At 38.6% G+C, this 15,323-nt stretch overlaps 1 protein-coding gene across 1 annotated transcript in view; it reads right to left on the reverse strand.

The window, feature by feature from the left end:
• Positions 1-1,185: 1,185 nt before the first annotated feature.
• GOLPH3 (golgi phosphoprotein 3) overlaps positions 1,186-15,323 on the reverse strand; it is a 35,367-nt gene continuing 21,229 nt past the window's right edge. Inside the window, exons 2-4 of the mRNA XM_086629680.1 lie at positions 13,593-13,724; positions 7,065-7,179; positions 1,186-3,181 (exon numbers count right to left, since the gene is read on the reverse strand). Coding sequence (XP_086485806.1) covers positions 2,757-3,181; positions 7,065-7,179; positions 13,593-13,724 — 672 coding nt within the window. The 3' untranslated portion in view covers positions 1,186-2,756. The remainder of the gene's footprint in view (positions 3,182-7,064; positions 7,180-13,592; positions 13,725-15,323) is intronic.

Consider the following 15,323-nt stretch of genomic DNA (forward strand, 5'->3'; position numbering starts at 1 on the left):
AACTCACTGTGGCTCTTCACAAAACCTTCATTATTTACATCAAAGTTCTTGGACAGACTCAGAAACTCTTCCCATCAGGCCGAGGTTCTATCTTTAAGCAAAATAGAGCAAATACTGTAGGCAGTTATTGCTGGGGGGAGGGGGGCAGGAAGAAAAAACCCAGCCTCTTTCTGGAAAGGATTAAAGGGTGACTTCTTTTAAACCATGTTGGCTGTAAGGGTGACAAAGTCCCAGTATCCTCCATAACCCAACACAAAACAAGCAGGAACATGGAAAATACTCACAGAATGCAGATGAGAGGACAGAAAAGGGACTGAGAGAGAGACTTTCAGTCTGAAGCACGTTTCAAGTAGCTTAGATTTGCAAAGCCATTTCAAAAGTTTTGTGCACTTAACTTGCTCCTGAATACTCCACTATTTTTCTGATGTTTCCACCTTATTACTTTCCTCTCAAAGAGCAACAAAAACTGAGAAAACACATCACAGGAGCAAGAGACAATGAATGCTGTTAGCATATACTGTCAAGTACAGAAAGTATTCTATATCTCTCAAATACAGGAGCGACATAGCAACTTTCATTTTTCTGCCACTTAAAGCACTCATATTTAGAAATGTTTAAAATAAAGTGTCCACGGTTCATCCCCAAGCTCCTCAAAGTTTTAAACAAAGCATCTTACAACTGAGAGAACACTGTTTGTCTTTTTATTTGCAAACCAGAGTTTGAAATATGTTACAATATAGTTTTAATTTTTCTAAAGAAACAGCATTTAAGAACTGAAATAACAGTGTGCCATTAAATGTTAAGGACCATATTTTAAAAACCTTTATTAAAAAAAGGTTATATAGGTGTGACGAATTTAAGTTGTATTCTAAAGTCAACTACTTAAGCATCTAAATGATTGAAAATGAAGTGCAAAATTGGAAGTCCAGTCACAGATGAGGCTTTAGAGTTGTGCTCAAGACAGAAGAGGTCTACCCATGGCAGGAACAGCTGGACGCTCACAAGCTAACTCGGTCTGTCTCAGCCACAAATTCCGCAGGTCTGAGCAACAGTGCTGATTAGGTCACTTTGATCTACTAAATATAAACTCTCCCTTTCTAATAAGAAGGATATTAACTAAAGCTTTCAGTTAAGCAATAAAGCCTTTCTAATGAGCAACAAAAAATACAAATGACATGCTTGCTCTGTTTCAGGCACTTTCAAGATCATAGTTTATTTACTGTAGGTAAAAAGCTAGTATACAGATTAAGGGATCCCTTAAATGTCATCTCTACAGTTATACACCATCTAGTATTCTTGCTCTGAATATTAACCAAAAAAATTTCTAAACACCTGTAAGCCCCACTACAAATCTGCATTGTTATGAGAAAAAAAATATAAATCAATGCTTAGTTTTTTCAGTGCATAATATTTACACTGTGAAGTCGATGGAGGATTAACAAGCAGTGGCAAAGAGGCAATAAGTTTTAAAAAGCCAAGTTTTATGTTGGTTTTTGGTGTTTTTGTTTTTACAATAGTGTGTTACTCAGCATAATTGTATATAAAAAATTAAAATATAGCAGAGCATCCGATTACAGAAATCTTAATCGTCAGAACTGCAGTCATTACTTGCTAATCATTTACATGCAACACCTGCTAGGACTGACTTTCATTTTTAAAGGGTAAAATAGATTGTGAGCTTTAAAAGACAAACATTACTTCGTGTACAAAATTGAAAACTGCACTCAAGAATTGCACTGGTCACAAGTCTCTTCCATACAGGAGGGGGAAAAAGAAAAAGCCTAAACAACGACAGAAAGTGGTCTCTTTCCGTACACTAATTATCCAAGGCAATGCGTTGACTGAGAATACCTGGACGGCAAACTCTGCAGACACTGGAAACAAACAGCTCTGACACACATGCTCTTTACAGGAGGCCTTTCTTTCCATCGAATGGCAATGGCTGACAGCAAATAAGGGGCATCAGGTGTACAGCTAAGTAGATCTTGCAAAATACTAAGATGGGGCAGTTGTTAATATACAATTTGAAATATATATATACAATATAATGGAATGTATCCCATCCCAAAACTGGTTTATGAAACAGCTGGACCTTTCTATACTAGCGCCATGACTCAGCTATCATTCTAATGAAAATATAAGTACACAAGAGACTTGCATGAAAAGTAAAATTTATGGAGCATTTTACAGGAACTATTGAGAAAGTTGCTTACTGGCATTTCTGCTCTTAAAGTAATTTTGTTAGATATAATTGAAACAACATCTGGATATAAAATGTCCTGACAGACACTTCAATATGGAGCTTTGGTGACTTAAAAAGGCCCTTTTCAATCTGTTACGATCTGTTCTGCAGAAGTATTGATGCATGCACACATCTGTGTCAACTGAGACTAGTCATCCAACTGCATGCACATTTCCTCCTTGAGGTGCTTTCCATGTTAAACCACTTCAATAACAATATCATGAAAAACAGATTAAACGAAGTATTTCGGATAACTAACTGAAGAGGAAATGGAATGCCAATATGGCAGTAAAGCCTTTTTCTGTTGTTTTTTAAACAGGAAGGTCTCTTGTACCAGCAGAATCCTGTGTACAGATACACAAAGAAGGAGGGAATACACCACTTATAATTCCCATTAAACAAGAGCCGATTCATCATGTGAGAAGGTACAAATTACAGAAAACATGAATAGTCAATAGAAGAGGAAACAACTGGTTTACATGAAAGAAGAGAGAACACTTCAGTCTGAATGCAGTTATTTTGTGAAAGCTGCTACAACAGCCCACAGAACCTCATTTGTGTTGGCTTTCATACATTCAACCTCAGGGTCTAAATCCAGAAGCTGCCGCACTCTCTTTGTGGCTAAATCATACTGCTCATCCAGAAGAGGGGCAAAAGCGTTCTCCAGAACATCTGAAGCATGGGCTAAATAAACAAGTGCCAGCAAGCGCTTGTCCATGCGGTGAGGGTCATTCACCCATTTGTCAAGAACTGCTTCTTGAACCTTCTTGATGAGGCGCTGTTTGATATTGTTGTTGGTGAGAGGGTGCGTAGTCATGTCAAAAAGAAGGAAGTTCTGTTTCTCTGTTGTCAGTACACCTTTTTCCACTAGATTTTTAGCTAATCGTTCACGGACATTTCGTAGTTGGTAGTGCAACTTCAACGGGTTCCATGTTTCACCTAAAAAAGCAAGAAAAAACCCAACAGTCAGGCAAAGTTTAAGCTGTACTATGACAGTGATTTCCCCACTGTGGCGTAGAATGAGCTGTCAAATTCGTAGGGCTGACCATCACACTAAAATACTGTGCTAACATCAGCACTTCTCTGATCTTTGACCTACCCAAATATAAGCATAGAGACACAGACCATGACAGCCTCCTTGGGGGAGCTTCAGCGCACGTTTAAAGTTCGGATGAAATGCTAGCTAAGCAAGGTCTTGATTAAGGATATGACAAATAAGCTGTCTTGTACTGAAGAAAACAAAACCCAAACCAGTCATGAAGAAAGAATTTACTTTTAATAATGAAAAAAACCACAAGCATCTCCTCCAATCCTGTCTGTTTGTCTTCTTCCAGCCTTCTACCATTTCAGAGACTGGAAGTAGTGTCATTGCCTTCCTTTCTGCCAGAGACAAGCTAATGGACAACCTACTCTGTTCATTTTTCTACTTCTTCAGGTTTTCATTCTTCTTTCCCTTCCTGCCCCCACCAGGTGAAAGAGTGACCATGCCTGGGGGGTGGGGCTGGTGTGTACAGGTGAGCACATGTTGGTCAGGGGCTTTAATGTTTCTATAAAAATTATTTCTAATACTTTTTGTTAAGGCAGGAGAGTTGGGCCCTTCAGAGTGTGTGACTGTGTGTACAAAGAGAAGAGAATTTTAAAAGCACAAAATCAGCATCAACAGCTACTGATAGAACAGTTAAGCACTGAGAAATCCACCTTTGCTTAAGAGTTTACTTAACACGCTAAAAATCTTACGTCCAGCCTACCTAAGTATTTATCGTAAGTATTAAAATCCCCTCCTGCCATAAAGGAGTCTATGCATTTTCGGAGGCGAGAGAAGAAACAACATTAAGTACTCATTACATAGATAAGGGTTTTCTACAAATGACAAAGAATTCCTGTATCAATGTGTTTCTGTATCAGAGAGCTTTTTAAAAATTCATTGGTTAACATACAATAATAATATAAACCACGGACGACTAAGTTTCTCCCATTGTGATGGAAGGTGACATACACCGTGTCCAAGTAATGGCCAAGTTAAGTAAACAAATGAGGCAACACTCACTGCATAGTGAAAGGCAGGGAATGCACCCAGGCCTGAAGCACACAAGTCTCTCTAAGCCCCACTTCTCATTGAATGCGATTCCCCAGGTTCAGCATGAATGAAACTATCACACTCACACAAAACCAGTGGTTTCCTTACAGTGTTTCACAGGGCAAAGATTTTTCTACATCTTTTAGGTGGATGTGGCCATACAGTAATAGAAATCAGTACTGTGGTGACACCTTGTGACCAAGTCCCTCAATTACACAGACACTTGCTTCAAACACAGACGGATGTTTGTTACATCTACAGGAAGACCTGATGTTTTGATCCAAGCTTCTGTATTCCATAAACTTGCTTCCCTTAGAGGCTATCTTATAAACAACATCAGCCTGGAAAACTTCGCCTTACACATCCATACAGATATTTCCATGATGGCTTTGAACTCCTATGTTCCGCAACTTCAAGCAGCACCCTTCACATACCTGATAATTATGGACAGAAGAGCTATTTTCCAGCATCAGGCCCTAAACCAAAATTCTAAGAGCGTTTATAAATAAAAAAGTCCAAACCAAAACACCAAATATTTTTCTTCAAAGGGCAGTTCCTTAAGCTATGGGAAGTGCAAAGAACCCTAATGCCATCCAAGAACTAGTAACTAGTTCTAAGCAAAAATGATTGATTCAAGTCCTAGCCACAGCACTGACGATAACTATCTTCCCAGAGCCAAAGCTCAGCAGGGTCAGAAAAACGTTAGCTCAGCTCAGGAAAAACCTACAACATTGTTCATTCATTAGCTGACCTTTTTCGAATCAGCACTAACTTGATGTGCTCCGCACTGGGAGAGAAGGTGAGACGTCAGCACAAATTACGTATTTGGGACAAGAAAAACGAATTATTTTTTTTTTTTGCGGGCTGTAAAAGTGCAGGAGAGCTGAACAAGAACTAAGCTGCAAGGGTATGCAGCAGCCATGCCCCCTGCTCACCAGGGCTGCTTTGCTCTCCTCTCACCCTGCGCTGCCCAACGGTCACGGAGCAAAAGGGGAGGGAGGCAGGGACAGGAGTACGAGCTGATGTGCAAGGAAGGATGCTTAAGGTGGCACAGGACTGAAGGGAAGAAGGTAACGAAAATAAGAAGGCAGAGAAAACTGGAGAGATCCAGCCCATTTTTGAAACTCTTACTTATTGGTTGTTACAAGTAACGAACAGATTTAGACAGACTACTTGGAATCTTATTACCCTGTAACTCCCAGAGTCCTGTTGTTGACAAAACAGTGAGTTTTTTTCCTGCACTGTTTTCGCAACTGAAGTACTGCCCCGATCCACTGCAAAAAAGCTGCATTTGATGTGTTTTGTAAAAACAGACAAACCCCGGTGATGAGTTTTGGCTACAGAAAAAACAAACAAACAAAAAAAACCCCCAAAACAATGAAAGCACTACATGTCGAAAGATGGTCTTTGTTAATTTCAGTTTAATTTATGCATCCTGAGGATACAACTGTTGGCAAGGTGTATGAAAAAATGTTAACTGCAACTGTAAAGATGAAATATAATTGACCTTTCATTTATTTGGCAACAACTTACTAGCTTTACAGGAAGAGCTGTGTGCAAAGTACTCACCTTGAAAACCTTGTTTTGAATAACAAGGAGTATCTAATATTTGAAAACACTTATTACGCTTCCCCAGTTAATGGAAAAATAGAACTCCTGACTGCTTGTTTCTTTATGATTAATGGCCAAATCATTCTCAGTTTTTACATCTGAGCAGTGAGCTCCTTATTGCCTTTCTTTTGACAAAGATATGAACACTAAACCCATACACCTATTCTCCAAACTTTAACTAACCCTCATTTCCAATTACAGAGAAAGGCAGCTGTATCTCCAGGGTGCAGTCCTGATTTACTTCAGAGTTAGTGGAACGCACCTCTTCCACAGAGTTAAGATGTCCTCTGACACTTCCATCTAGATCCTTTCTGTGCTAAGTCAAGTCAAAAAGCAACAGTTACTTATACTCGATTAAAGGTTGCCATCAACAAGAGACTACCCTACAGTACTGACTACGTAACTTTTTTGCATACTTTCTCCCTGTCCTGGCTTTGGCTGGGATAGAGTTAGTTTTCTTCTTAATAGCTAGAATACCACTGGCCTTCGGATTTAGCATGGGATTTGGTAAGATAAGAATGTTGATAATATACTGATATTTTTAGTTGTTGCAAAGAAATCAAGGACTTTTCAACTTCCCATGCTTTGCCAGTGTGCAGGTGCACAACAAGCTGGGAGGGAGCATAACCAGAGCACTGGACCCACAATCCCTGGCTTAGAATGTGGGCTTAGGCCCAAACTGGCCAATGGAATATTCCATATCACACAACATCATGCTCAGTATATAGACAAGGGCTGGCCAGGAAGCTCACTCTCTTTTCCGGGATTACGATTTTGAGATTTCTCTCCTCTGGGATCGCCTGCCGGGGATGAGATGAGTGTTGGTCAGCAGGTAATAAGCAACTGCACTGTGCATCACTCGTTTGTATATTATTATTATTATGCTTGTTGTTACTACTTTTTTATTGTTATTAAATTGTTCTTATGTCAACCCACAACCTCCCTCCCTTTACTCCTCTGATTCTCTCCCCCATCCCCTGGGGGTGGGGGAGGGTGAGCGAGTGGCTGCATTGTGTCTGGTTGCTGGCCGGGTTAACAACGCTCCCCAAAAACCTTACAATAGAATCTCTAGTGATGCCAGATAATTAGCTTTACTCAGGAAAAAAAAGCAAATACATTATGTCCAAGGCTTACCACTAAGCAGCTCAATCCAATTTTGTACTGTTTCAGGAGGCTGGGTCTCTTTTATGTGTTTCAGAGCTTCATCAAGCAGAACATCCCCTGTTGGAGCATCTGACTTGCAAATCACCTAGGACATAGAATAAAACGCAGTCAGTATTTTGACTTAATTCATATACCATAAACATCCACCAATAAAAACTGGAACAATCTACCTGTTATCAAAACCAAGAAAATTTTTTTAAAATAACCATCTTTAAGAATATGCAAACTTAAAAGAAATACCTAATTGTTAAAAAAAACCACTAAGATTTTAATTAGAAAGCTATGTTAAGTCTTAGGTTATCTAAGAACTTAAATTAACCTTAATTGACTAAAACAGTAGTATTAATAACATGCTTTAATGCCTAATTTTTAAAGGAACATAATTTACTAACCCAGTCAGGTCCTTCACTTCCTCCTCAAAACAAAGTATACTACAGTGTTAAATTACTCTCTGACAGCAGTCTGTTCTACTGCTTCAAGACAATTTATTCAAAATACTGAAATCAAACAGTTAGGCCATGTGAAACTGAGAAATCGATTATGAACTGAAAAAGCAGAAAAAACGTTTTTCTTCCATACATTGATGGATAACAACAGGTTCAAGACAACATCTGTAAGTTTTACAGCTCTGAAGAACACATCGGACATCAACACTATGTTCCATTCACTAACATTTAACACACACATATTAGGCAAAATATGTATGTAATAACAAACTCCTTAATATGCAATAATAAACGCAGTATCATTTAAGTTTGTTATTTAATAACTTCTAAAATTATTTCAGTTCTTCCCTCAAGACAGCACAGAACAACAACAAAAAATCATTCACAGTAACATAATAAAATTTAAGAATTTCAGTAACTGTTGTTTACCAGTATAAGTAGTTATATAAATCATGTGCAAGTACTACTTTTTCTGGTTAGAAAAACCAGAGCACAAACAAAACCACACAGATTAAACTAGCCCAAGTCAGCATGTTTGAATAAAAACAAAGTAACAATAAAACCTATCTTTCTTTAGGAAAAGAAGAATTACTACAGTTTTGAAAGTAGTTATGAAAATAAAAATTAAACCTGAAAATTAAAATAGTTTTAGAAGATAAGAACCAGGTAAAAAGATAACAGGCAATTGACAGAAAAACTAACACATCAACACAATCCCACATATACAAGAGACGAAGCAAGTGAAAGCTCTTACTTTTCATAAAGCTTTACAGTAGTCAGAAAAAAAGCTCTATGTTTCCTATTGAAACACATCCCAAGTTTAGTTCTGTTCCACAGTTCCAACAATCCTCACTACAAACAATAGAAGAGTACAATACACTTTCACAGGGTCTGTAGATGACACTGAAACAGGCTGCAGTGGTTAACACAGCTTCAATACTGGCAAGCTGGTCCCAAACTGGAGACATGTCCAAAGTTAATGAGATCAAAGGAAAATAGCCGGAGAGATCTTTGTGAATACCTAACAGTTCATAGCTGGAATACTATTTCCAATTTAGATGGTATATGTAAAGCACAGAAACTAACATTTTTAATAACAATCAGCAAGAATGAAGCAGTCCACTTTTTAGTCAGGCTAAAAAGAACAAAGATTGTTTAGATCTAAAATGAAAACATGCAAGATATTTTTACAAAGACTGTACCAAATGGTAGTTCAAGGTGCCTACTTTGGGAAAAATAAAAGATATCAGGTTATTCTGGAAATATGGAAGATGCAGAACATACTGTCAAAAACTTCGATAGGCAAATTAAACACCCAGAGAGCTGCTGAATTGCATTCCATGGAGAATTTTAAGACTAAACATCTGCCAGGGAGTCCAGAGAAACCTCATTATCTGTTACTGCATCAAGATTAAATGGTCTCTTCTGACACTGTCCAGGTCTCCATTTTTGGGAGCTGGAGATCACTCCAACCATAAACCTTGGATATTTGGTTTTGAGAACACAACTACATTTTAATACAGACAATCCCTGTTTGAAACTAAACACACAACAATGCATATTTATCTTTCTGGTTTACAAGCTTGCACCATGGCATCTCTCAAAACATCTATTAACCACATATAATGATATTTAGTATCTTCCAGTTTTATATCAAGATTCTCAATTTTTGGAAGTTTCTGTTCTTTAATATACAGGACCATACTTCAAGTTGGGTTTTTAAGCTGCTATTAACTTGCAATTTAATAGCTATTTAACTGCTATTAATAGCCACCTTTCAGATATTCCTTTAATAATTAGCCTGAAAACATGCGACTTATTTATCTTTACTTCTTTTTAAAACTGACATTCTGGCAGTATTTTAGTTTCTTTGAAGTGTCGTCCCATATAATTAGCTTCACAGTAATCTCTAGTTACACTGTATTGCTCCAGCCTACTGCAGTTGGTAACCTACTATTCACCATAACACTTTAGCAGATAACACGTGAAGTCATCTTTTTGACCTGCTTTATTTGAAAAAAACTAAACACCAAAACAAACCTCACTGAAGAGATAAAAAATGCTTTTAAGTCTAGAATATAAGTTGGGGTTTGGTTTGGTTTTTTTTTAAGTTTAGAAAACAGCTTTCCTTTCTTATTTGAGGTTTCATAGATTTCATAGATTTCTAGGTTGGAAAAGACCTTAGAGATCACCCAGCCCAACCGTCCCTAATCTCCCATTAAACCATATCCTTAAGTAGTTCATCCACCCTATTCTTAAACACATCCCGGGATGGGGACTCAACCACCTCCCTGGGCAGCCTATTCCAGCGGCTGACAACCCTTTCAGAGAAGAAATACTTTCTAACATCCAACCAGAATCTCCCCTGACTAAGCTTATACCCATTTCCTCTTGTTCTATCACCCATCACTAATGTAAAGAGCCCTTCCTCCACCTCCCCACCATCCCTTCTCAAGTATTTGTAGGCTGTAATCTGGTCTCCCCTCAGCCTCCTCTTCTCCAGGCTAAACAGCCCCAACTCCCTCAGCCGCTCCTCATAAGTTTTATTTTCCAGCCCCTTGACCAGTTTAGTCGCCCTTCTCTGGACTCGCTCCAGGAGCTCAGTATCTCTCTTAAAGCGAGGGGCCCAAAACTGGACAAAATATTCCAGGTGCGGCCTCACCAGTGCCGAGTACAGGGGCAGGATCACTTCCCTGTTCCTGCTGGTTACACTATTCTTGATACACGCCAGTATCCCATTGGCCTTTTTGGCCACCTGGGCACACTGCTGGCTCATATCAAGCCGGTAGTCAACCAACACCCCCAGGTCCTTCTCCGCCAGGCAGCTCTCCAGCCACTCTTCCCCAAGCCGATAGCGATGCTTGGGGTTTTTACACCCCAAGTGAAGGACTCTGCACTTGGCCTTAAGATACTTTTTTCTACCACTGCAAAAGAGGTTTAAGAAGCTAGCCTGAATATAATGCACTGTGACAGTATGAGCCTAAACATACAGGCCTTTAGAGGAAAGAGCTGTAAGCAGCACAGGCTTCTCCATTTAACTCAACCAGGACTCCATAAGCTCCTGTGAAGCCACAGTGATTTTGTTTACAAGTTTAGCATTCTCTGCAGCCAGGCATACAGCCCTGTTTCTTCTCACCTCTCCGTGACACTGAATATTCACTGCACAGATTCTTCTGATTATCCTTCCCCTCAAACAAAAGTATTTTGGTTCACACCTCCATGGTATTTCTCTTCCTCTCCCCTTCCCAGAACACAGAGACAGGTGACAATGGAAGCCCAGCCAACTCTCTCCTATCTTCACAGATCTGCTCGTTCTTGAGGGATTTATTGATGAATGCTTCTTGGCTAACTCTCTTCAAAGTTATAAAAGCAGAAGAGTAGAGAATCAAGTGAGCTGGGCATCTTGTGAATTGAATCACCACAGAAGACTAAGCATCCACAAGGGGGAATTTTTTCCCTCCCTGAGCTAAGAGGAGCTAAAGTAGAGAAAGAAGCTAAGATCCTTGTTCTTCAGAAATGATGGTCCTTAGCCTTACTGTAAAAAGTCTTTCTTTACTCCAATTTTTCAGTGATTTATCAGGTACTAGATTTGCCTTGCATTCAACTGCTGAGGAAATTTCAATTATACAGAATATTTAATCTACATTTTCCACAATGCAGCTTTGCAATTAAGCAATGCTAAAGATTAAGCACTTCCTGCATTGATTTTTAAGTAAATTTCATTATTTGCTTTTAATACGAAAATTCACTTATGCATGAATCATTCAGAATTGTCAGCTATAAAACACTGAAGTTAATCTGCCAAGGATTTACTGGTATTTCTTTTGTTTTTAAGAACTCGAATGATTTGGTTTGCTTTCTGAGGATGTAAGGCAGCACAGAACATACCATTTTCTATCTTCAGTAACCACTAGTCTTAGAAATGACTTTACATATAAACTTCAACATTCATTTATTTCTAAAACTGATATCAGCATGTAGAACTCAAAAATGATGCAATGATTACATACTCTTAAGCCAAATTTATGAGGATGCTGCAACATAAAATACAAACAAAATTTCAAAGTTTCCTTAACGTCCATCAAGTCCTCGTCTGCCAGTTTCTCAGTCTCATTTGTCTCTCTATGGCATTCAAGCATGGATTTAATGCATCTTGATCCATTCTGAAGTTCTGTCTTAGAAACTGCAAAAAATTATCTATCTGCGAAGATCCACCTGATTTAAGGCTTGAAGTGGAAATCATGGCAGCTAGCACTCTCAAGTCAGCTATATGACCAATGAAACAGTTAGCTGGTTATAAATCTGTACTACTTCCCAAAGAACTAGCTCTACCCTCTTCTGGTTCTCACCTTATTGGTTGTGCTGGCAGCCTCACTTGTGCCCCATCTGATAACAAGATCAAGAAAGAAGCTACAGAAAATAGTATTGCCACTGAATCACAACTTCGGGTGCAACTAGACAGCCCATTCCACTCACTAAGCACAGTATTTAATTCACAGTGAAAGTCGAGGGCAAGGGGAGCAAAGCCTGTAAAAGGGGAACAAGGAAGACACTTGGTAGAGTGGAGATGCTTAAATGTAGCCAACACAGAAACAAGACTGAAATTTGGTGTTAATGTAAAACTTCAAATAAGGTATCAAACAACACAAGCCATTCATGAGAATGATTTCTAAACTGAGAGAAGTGGTGCAGAGGGAGAAGAAACCTCATCTATATCAGCAGTTAAGGTTTTTATTTGCAAGAAATTACAAAACACACCTCCCCACCCACAAAATTACACTGTAAAACTTAACAAGAAACAAAAATAATAAACAAATAATAAAAAAAGAAATCCACATTCAAACTAACACCAACCAGCCCCCCCCCAAAAAATAAAAATCACAAAACAAACCACCACAAAAGGCAATAATAATTTTGCTTGCATTCTTTACTGAAGATATGCACAGATTATTTTTCCATTTTCTTAAAAATCACCCACATAGTTAAAATTTCAGGTAGATGGAGCTGACAAGGTTTGCACAGAATGAAAATAACTGCTAAACAACATTAGAACATTCCTGAATGCCTAAGAAGCCAAAAGCTTTAGAGGGGAAAAAACAAGCGCAAACTAATCAATGCTGAATATGCTTAAATGAAGCTAAAAGAAGCAGGAGCTGTTTGTCTGAACAGAGGTTCAATTCTTTAGAAGAGGAGGAAACTGGGAGAAGGTTAGGGCATTTGTAAGCTTTCCTTCAAAAAAATTAGCAAAAGATAATATTGACAGGGAAATGTGCTGTAAAACAGAATTTGTGATAGATAAATAACATTTAACCATGTTTTCAGTAAGTTTATTTTACAAGTATCCCCTAATGCTGACGAAGTAAAAATTCTTCCAACAGTGTGACTTTACATATTTTGTACAAAGGAAAAATGCAGCAGCAGAAGTAATAAATTAAGGCCTCAAATCTTCAGCCTAATTCAAGAAAGGACCTTAAAAATTTACCCATCTTAACTTTGTCAGTGAGTACAACAACTTTCACACCCGAGTCACACGCTTAAACTACGTAGTTTCGTGTTCTGAGGGGCCCAAGGTACAAAGTTCATCTCCTTCCCATGCATGGCAAGCACAAGCTGCAACTCTGTGTACACCAGAATTCCACTGGTGGCCTGCAGGATACATCTGGCAGGCTGTCAGTTAGCCATTCCTCTCTGCCTCAGCCCACAGCTCACCAACGCTGCAGAACACAGTTCCTTCAGCAGTCAGCAGTAACGGCTGCCACCGCACCCCAGCCAGAGCCTCAGCCAGCTGTTTGTGCCAGGTTCCCAACAGCAGCAGGAACACACCAAGTGAATAAACTGGAGCAGAGAACTAGTAGAGAAGATTTTCCAAGGCACTTCAGCTCGCCATTTGCACACTTTCGACTTAGTGCATGTAACTTAACGACACGACCCTGAATCCCCATCCCTATGTAAAGAAAAAAAAAGACTTTTTCTCACAGACAGTTCTAATTTATAGCTACCTATTGCCTGAAGCATCACACAAAAGTCAGTATCGCCACTTTCCTCCACTTACCTTTCTTGTTAACAGACTTTTGCGCCTCATTCCACAAGCCTCTAGCTGAAGACGCCCTCGCAATGCCAATTCAATTAACATACAGCCACGTAACCCTGAGGAGATGCAATCATTCCAGAAGGATGTGTAACCCTGTGAAGAATTAAAGACAGTAAGATACCTCCACCTCCACTTGAAAGCAAACAGAAAAAGAGGCTTTCTGTGTTTTCTGAGCAGTACTCCTGCCTTCATAGGCTTCTGAAGTAGCACCACTAGTCAACTACTGTTCTATACAGAAAACATGAAAGAGCAACGGACTCATTCCTTATTAGTTTTGACGCTTATTCTCTGCTCTCTGAAGAGCAGGGAAACCTCAGGAAAGTGAATACAAAACAAAACAGTAAGATAAAGAATTGTCAGATATAAAGTGTAGTTTATACACAGTTTCACAGAGGCTTATCTGAGTTTCCTGAGAAATATTAATATGATTTTACACCCATAAACAATACCACATTGATAAAGTACTACCTGAAAATTAGTATTAAGTAAAATATGGAGTTTACTGGAAACACAAATGTGGCAATTAGCACAAACCACAAAACAGATTTTTCTGCTTTAATATAGTAAACCAAAGAACAAAAGTTTTATTCTTGTATGGACTGCAAAACTGCAAACCACATCTATGACCCACACCACATCTACCAGGCTTTTTTATCTATATTTCTGAATTGATAGCTGTCTGCTTAAATGGCAGAACAGAGTATTTGACCCAACACATTTACTCAATATCTAGAAATACATGCATTGACTTTCGTACTCCATTGCTCAACATTTATGATGAAAAGTCTTATAAAAAGGATTCTATTTTACCTACAGAGTAGCCAAGAGAGCTCTTGCATTTTTTAAATATTTAAGCATCTAAGAAAAATCAAAATCATTCTGAGAAATGTTTTGTCTTTTGAGAAATGACTGCAGATTGGTATCATCCAGAAAGACCTTCCAAAAAGCTGCTAGTACATCTCTGAAAATATCCACCTTAGGATACTTTAGCAAAAAGTGCTAGAAACAAGAGAAAGAAAGGAAAAAAAAAATTAAGAGAGCGAGCAAGCACACTACCCTTTCATAAAATTTATCTTAACCAGTAACAAAGACAAGCATACATCGAGAGCAATTCAATTTTATTCTATTCACAAGTAAAAGCTGCCAATACAAGAGGCACGCATCTGAAGTCCACTAAACTTAGAAACCAGTCCCTCACTAACATATGCCATTAAGCAGAGACTTCCAGGAATATGATAATATTTGTTTTGATTTAGCACTTGGCTATTTTCCAGGGCTGTATTATATAGATGACCAATACTTCTGAAAAGTCTACAAAAGCTCTGAATCTCTAGAAAGTAATTACTGAAATATGTCACAGATACTTATATAAAAGGCCATAACTGTAAGGCTGGAAAGGCATTCGAGAAGTTACCTAATAAGCCTTCTACTCAGAGCTGATGCTATGAGAGTAGCTGATACTCTCATAAGTCAGCCATTCTGTAAATTAAGATTTTTGGCTGGCACCAGACATTTCTTTGCCAAAATAATACAAGATACGGTGCAGTATTCACTTAAGGGGGGGGGGGGGGGGGGGGGCGGGGGGGAGGCAGAGAAGAAAAGAGAAGAGATACGACTCCTACATTCTACTATTTCAAATCAAATAGCCTCTTTACATCATAACCTTTGAAATAGGACAGCACATATACAAAC

Source organism: Tauraco erythrolophus, chromosome Z (genome assembly GCF_009769465.1).
Source record: "Tauraco erythrolophus isolate bTauEry1 chromosome Z, bTauEry1.pri, whole genome shotgun sequence".
NCBI classification, from domain to species: Eukaryota; Metazoa; Chordata; class Aves; order Musophagiformes; family Musophagidae; genus Tauraco; species Tauraco erythrolophus.